Source organism: Medicago sativa, chromosome 3 (genome assembly GCF_051527215.1).
Source record: "Medicago sativa cultivar Bolivia chromosome 3, Bolivia_mono, whole genome shotgun sequence".
Classification (NCBI taxonomy): domain Eukaryota; kingdom Viridiplantae; phylum Streptophyta; class Magnoliopsida; order Fabales; family Fabaceae; genus Medicago; species Medicago sativa.
Window position 1 is genome coordinate 18987241 of NC_140751.1, and position 6760 is coordinate 18994000.

Consider the following 6760-nt stretch of genomic DNA (forward strand, 5'->3'; position numbering starts at 1 on the left):
CCGAAGAAATTGATGGTTCAAATAAGGCGATGGAAGAAAACATTTCGGCACAAGTTCCATTGGTGGGGGGTGCGACGGGTTTGGTTGGTGATGGTTTGGTTTAACCTTCGGTTGTTCATAAAAATAAGATGGCGGTGTTATTTAGGAAACGAAGAGTAAAACCGACTTCATGTTCCCAAGAAAAAGTTCGATCTTCACAGTCTGGTCTGTGGAGTGTGGAGTGGTTGCACAATATTTAACATGGTGATGTGGGTCTTATTTCCTATAAAAAGAAGCGTCTGAAGAAGGTTATGAGGGATGATTGTCATACCCCAATTTTTGACCTAAGGATCCCACATTCATACACCGACACATGTCATTTAACACTGATTAGTCTCCGACTTTTTTCTGTAAAAAAAATTCGACATAGAGGTATTTTAAAATACCTCATGTTTGATTCCGAGTCGGGCCTTCTTCTCTCTTTATTTTTTTTATTTTTAATTTTAATTCTTAATTTCCATCTTTTATTTAATTTTTTAATTAACTTTAATTAGTTTTAATTTTGTTTTCTTTAATAATTAGTTTTTTTCCATTCTTTTAATTTTGAATTTTTATTTTCTTTTTTATTATTATTTTCATAAAACCGATAGTTTTTTATTTGATAACATCCCAAAATAAATTCCAATCCACAAAAAGTTTGTCACGCTTAAACTTGTCCAAGTTCATCAATCCGAGTCCAGGTTCTCTTGCGCTGCATCTTTTCATCCCAATCCAGCAACAGCTTTGCTCATTCTCCTCCCAAGTTACCAGCTTTCACACGCTCTGCCTCATCCTAATCCCTTCCTTTTGGAACAAACGTTAAACCCACACTGGCTATAAATTAAAACCGGCAACGCACAACACAAGGGGGCTAATTTTCATTCACAACACACAATCCCGTTCATCCAAAACCTGCAAAAATCGTAACGCAAGAAGTCCCACAGAATCAACAACATCCATCACCTGCAAAAATTACAGTCACGACACCCAAAACCATCAAGTCCCATTAAACCCAATCGACCGTACCATTCCTTTTCAAACCGATAGCAGCAACGCGAATTCTGATCCGTAACCCATAAACCTCACGCATAATCACAACGACGCAACGAATCATACCGTATCACAACACGAATCAACACAAACAACAACAACAGTGACGCTGTAACAAATCGACGCTGAACCAACATCAAGCTCCAAACAACAATCCGACCCGAACAAAGCCAGGACCGAATCACAATCCAATCCGCACAAGCACGCATCAGTACACAAACAAAGAAATCGAATTCCAAAAGGGCCAGAAGCCAAGTCGCAGGAGTGACAACCACCAAGCCGTTTCGAATCCGTCAAAGGTATAAGGTGTTTCTCTTTTATCACTGTTCTAGACCTATGCTACATCTATTTGTTTTCAATTTGTTTTGAGGGGAAGATTAGGATTAAGAATAGGAGTAGAAAAGAATTAGAAAAAAAATCGGAAAAAAATGAAAAAGAATGAAGGAAAGAACGAGAGGAAGAAGAGAGAAACGTGAAAACAAACAAAAAATGAAGAAAAAACAATGGGGAATATATTTATATGCTAATATGATCCATGTCCATGACCCATTAAACCACAACCCATAACCCGTATGCACCGACCCAGCTCATTTACTCTTAGCCCATTTCACCTTCTGCTTGCTTCCTGCACACACACATACGCTCTTCACACCCCCCCTGCATGCATCTTTATTTGATTTCTAGGTTATCTATTTTCTATGCATCTTGTTTCCATTGTATATTATCTCGCAGCGTCTCATTTATTTCATATTTCATTTTTAGCATTTGTAATTACCATAATTTATTTTATTGCATAGTCTTTAGTTTGTACATTAGGATTGAATGTAAATAATTCATGCATTTTTAGTTTAGGCTCTATCATTTCATATTTTTAATTTAGTTTGTAGTTTCGCATATTTTAGAATGTGTAAATTAGGGCTTAATGTAATTTATTTATTTTCTCGCAGACCATAGCATGTATCGTAGGTTTAATGTAATATAGTTTTTAGGTGCATGTGTGCGTGCGTGTGTGTGTGCCTCTTATCTTGTTTCTAGTCTAGGTCAATGGTCTTTGTGGTGATCCAACGTCACCACAAAGTACCTAAGCTTTTAATTTTTCTGCTCCGTTAGTTTAATTTTATTCTAATTATTCAAAAAACAACAAAAAACATGCAAATAGTCCAAAAATCACAAAAATATTTTCTTAAATAAACCTTGATCCTAAATCAAGTGACGTCTTTTTTATTTTCTTTTCTTAATCAAATATCAATCAATTTAAATTTATTTTGAGTCCATTTTCTTTAAAATTAAAAAATACAAACAAACTCATTTTGCCACTTGGCTTTTCATTTTAAAACTTTTTTTCAAGCTAATAAAAAACACACAACCAATCAAACGTCAGTTTTTTACCCCGAACTACGAGGTTTTGATCCCTCACGGGTACGTAGGCAGAGGACCATGTCCTTCCAAATCAATAAAATGTAGATAATTAGGTCCTCCTTTTCTTTTTTTCATTTCAAAAATCCTTTTTCAAAAACAAGCAAGTTTATAGCACATTATTTAGATAAAACCAAGAGGTTCTCGTAGAGTACTACGGACATAAAGGGTGCTAACACCTTCCCTTTATGTAACTAACCCCCGAACCCTAAATCTTTTCAAAATGGGGTGTTTGAACTTTTTTCCCCTTTTTCTTAAAAATTAAATGTTCGGTCGTGAAATAAAATAGTGAGTCAAAAGCTAATCAAATAGCCTTGATCTCCGAAAAATGACGCGACAGAAATGGCGACCACACTGGGGACCCCCTAAGAGGGTTGAGCCTAACTTGGTTTTATCTAAATTTTTGTGCTATTACTTGCTAAAAAATAAAAATAAAAGATGGAAATACGTGTATGTACATTCTCTCCTTTCTCTTTCTTCTTTCTTTTAACGTGAGTGGTAAGATGAGTCCTAACCCGGACTTGAGTGAAACATAAGATAGGGGTGGTAGACTCATAGTGGCATACCGAGAGTATTCTCGTGTCTTGTCACACGTGAGATAACCGCACTTAGCGGAGGAGCTTGAAGTGATATATGTCGGCGGGTGTTGTCACGCTTAGACTTTATTACTCTTAAGTTTCCGTTGAACGCTAAGGACCTTTAGTAACCCTTAACCCATCTTGGCCTTTTTAGGACGTAGTGTGGTGGCTAACCGGGTGTTGTCTCGGTATTAGTCGACACGCGATACTACGCTCGAATTAGACTTTCCTACGAACGATGTTGGACCGGGTGTTGTCTCGGTATCCGATAAAGTTCAAAGGCGGTTGGAATTCGAGAACTTTGGTAGAACCCTTGTTACAAGTACAAATAAAACCATAGTCCTTACCAAATGGCGTTGTTACCCTTGACTCCAACATTGTATACCTTAAACCTCATCATGTTTTCCATGCATAATCATACATACATGCATCCATTCATAAATAGTTTTTTTTTTCTCATCCATAAAATATCGAAGGACTTATGTAGGTTTTTGTAAACTGGAGAATGTAAGGAGGACTCATAGGTATGAATTCAAGAAACCAGACTTGGAGAGCTTAAGGAAATTAGCAAGAAGATTGGAGGATCCAGATCATCTTCGAGGGCGGTACGGTTGCTTGGTCGACATTCTCATGACAAAGGTGGATGAGGGACTCCTCAATACTTTGGTCCAGTTTTATGATCCGATCTGCCATGGCTTTACATTCCCAGATTTTCAGCTCTTTCCCACACTAGAGGAGTATTCTCATTGGGTTGGTTTACCTGTACTCAACCAAGTGCCCTTTCATAGCCTTGAACTCACCCCTAAAATCCGAGCTCTCGCAGAAGCCCTTCACCTTGAAATAGCAGATATAAAAAACAAGTTCGTCCCTAGAGCCGGTCTTCAGTGCCTATCCTACAACTTCCTCAACCAAAAAGCCACCACTTGTCTTAATAGATCAAAGATTGATGCCTTTGAGTCTATCCTTGCCTTGCTCATTTATGGTATTGTGCTCTTCCCAAATGTTAACGACTTTGTTGACATGAATGCCATTCAAATCTTCCTAACTCAGAACCCAGTTCCCACTCTGCTTGCTGACACCTATGTTTCTATCCATGAGCGAACCAGTAAAGGGAAAGGAACCATCATTTGTTGTGCACCTTTACTCCACATGTGCATCACCTCACACTTACCCCGTCCCAAGTTTAGGCCAGAATATGTTCCATGGTCCCAAAAGTTCATGACCCTTACCCCTAATGACATAACTTGGTTCAACCCAGCTTGTGACCCAGAAGTTATCATCGACAGGTGCGGAGAATCCAACAACGTACCCCTCCTAGGTATACGTGGAGGAATCAGCTATAGCCCAGTTCTTGCTAGACGTCAATTTGGATACCCTATGAAGATGAAGCCTCTGTACCGCATCCTAGACAGAGATTTCTTCCTCTACAAGGAGGATGGTGTGAACCAAAAAGCTCAATTTGTGAAAGCTTGGCATTCCATTATCAGGATGGATAGGAACCAGTTAGGAAGGAAGTCGAATACCGCCCATGAAGCTTATGACAAATGGGTCATTGATCGAGCAAACAAACTGAAGATGCCTTACCCTCAACGAAGGTTCACAACCTCGACTATTCCGTCCATGCCCTTACCTTTACCCCCAAAAACTCAGGAGGAAAGCCAAGAGCGGGAAGCTGTGTTAATCCTTGAAAATGCCACCTTGAAAAGGAAATATGATGAAGCTATGCTCAAGATGGAAACTATGAGTGGTAAAATAGAACAGCAGGAGCATGAGCTCCTCGAGCAAAAGGAGCAGATAGCTAAAAAGGACGCTCAGATTCAAGCTCAAAGTGCGAGGCTCGCACAATTTATCAGCAAGAAGGAGCGCATGGATTTCTTCGCAGGGGCACACCCGGATTTCGAGGAGTAGTCCACTACAAAAGCTCAAGATATTCCCAGTTGTTTCACCACTTTATGTTATTTTCTAGCTTTTTGTGATGTACTTTGGAGTCTATCCCTTGGCTCAATTTTGTTAAAAGGGAATTATCTCGTACTTTAATTCTTCAATGAAATTTTCAATTATGATGTTTACAAATTTGCTTTTATAAGTCCTTCGATATAAAAAAATGTGTGTCTATTTTTTGCATAGCATCATGCATCATTTTGCATTTCATTGTCTCAATTTCGAGTCTCACAAATATTTCTTTTCCATAAAAAGGGTCAATCTGTTTCAAAAGTGGTCCAGCTGTCTTCGTATAAGGCCAACTCGCACCTACAACACTCGTGCAAACAAAAGAGTGGACGTATCAGTCTGAACAAGAGATCACAACACTCCAGGTCGAGTCAAAGCAGCCGCAGTTCCAGCAAGGGCCCGAACGCCAACATCAACAGAAGCCTCGACAACAGGCTCCAAGGATGCAGTTTGACCCAATCCCAATGACGTATGCGGAGCTGCTTCCCATCTTGCTCATGAAGAACCTTGTCCAAACTATGAAGTCTCCTCGGGTGCCTAACGAGTTGCCGTTTGGGTATCAATCTGACCTCTCATGTGCCTTTCATCAAGGAGCACCCGGCCATGACATCGAGCACTGTCTATCTTTGAAGATTGAAGTCCAGAAGCTGATTGAAGCCAATATGTTGCTCTTTGAAGGTTGAATTCGGATGTGCAAATTATATTGCCTAATATTATGACACATGGAGTGGATAGCTGCAATTGGGTCGTTTTGATGTTCCTCCTACTACTTATTTGTCCAAATAATGTTGGTTTGTTGTTTACTGCTTTTCAAAAAAAATCTTTTGTCCCGCCCGAGACAAAAGTAAACTTGTGTAGGGCTTTTTGCTTCATGTGTTTTTCATCATTAATAAAAAGGTCGTCTTGATCCCGACTTTGTTTTATTTTGTGCTTTTTCTGGAATAATGGTAATACAAAAAAACCAAAAAAATAAATTTCTTTCTCAAATATCTGCATAATCATAACTTATACTTACTTGTCAAAATCAATAATCAAATCATGCATTAATAAACCTGTTGAACACATTAACCATGTACTCTCTTCCAACTTTGAGTTCCCTGTGTCCGAAGCTGAAGAAGAAAATGAAGAGACTCCCGACAAGATCTCTCGCATACTGGGGCATCTTATCCATTGAAGCTGCAAATAAAAAAATCAAGAAGATCATCCAGAAGATGGCGGTCATTTACAAAGACTGGTATGAGATGTTACCGTTGCCTCGCATGGATATCATACTCCAGTACACATTTTAACAGGGGCAATTCCCCCCTCCTTCCCCAATATGCAACATGGAGGTCGTGCTTCCTGTGGAGGTCAAAGTCCCATCAATAGGAGTTCTGCTAAAGTCCAAGCTTGATCGAATCTAAACTCATGACGACCTTGTACAAATATATCAAAAGGGGTTTGAAACAAGCTTCTAACAAAAAGGTTCGTCCCCATGAATTTCAAGAAGGGAACTTTGTACTACTTTCCAACCAGACTCCAGGGGCAAGTGGACGCGTAATTATGAAGGCCCATGTGCAATGACTCTTACAACTACGGATGGCGACAAACACACACGTCATATGAATGTCGGTGCAGTCAAGAAATACTCTGTCAAAAATAGAAAGCTCGATAAGTCACAAACCTGAAAAGGTGGCTTAGGCAAAAATGAGCGTCTCGGTGGACTGAAAACCCGAAAGGGCGGTCCAGGCAAAATTAGAGACATGAAC

General features: G+C 39.4%; 1 protein-coding gene across 1 annotated transcript; it reads left to right on the forward strand.

Annotated features, from left to right (window-relative positions):
• The first annotated feature begins 719 nt into the window (after nt 1-719).
• Nucleotides 720-5135, forward strand: LOC146936180 (uncharacterized). Its single transcript, XM_085751171.1, has 2 exons — nt 720-1367; nt 3550-5135. Exon 2 carries the CDS (start codon nt 3693-3695, stop codon nt 4968-4970), a length of 1278 nt encoding a protein of 425 aa, XP_085607297.1. The 5' UTR covers nt 720-1367; nt 3550-3692; the 3' UTR covers nt 4971-5135.
• Nucleotides 5136-6760: the final 1625 nt, after the last annotated feature.

Excerpts from the sequence above, each read along its gene's own strand:
- LOC146936180 (XM_085751171.1), top strand. The coding sequence starts at position 3,693 with ATGACAAAGGTGGATGAGGGACTCCTCAATACTTTGGTCCAGTTTTAT.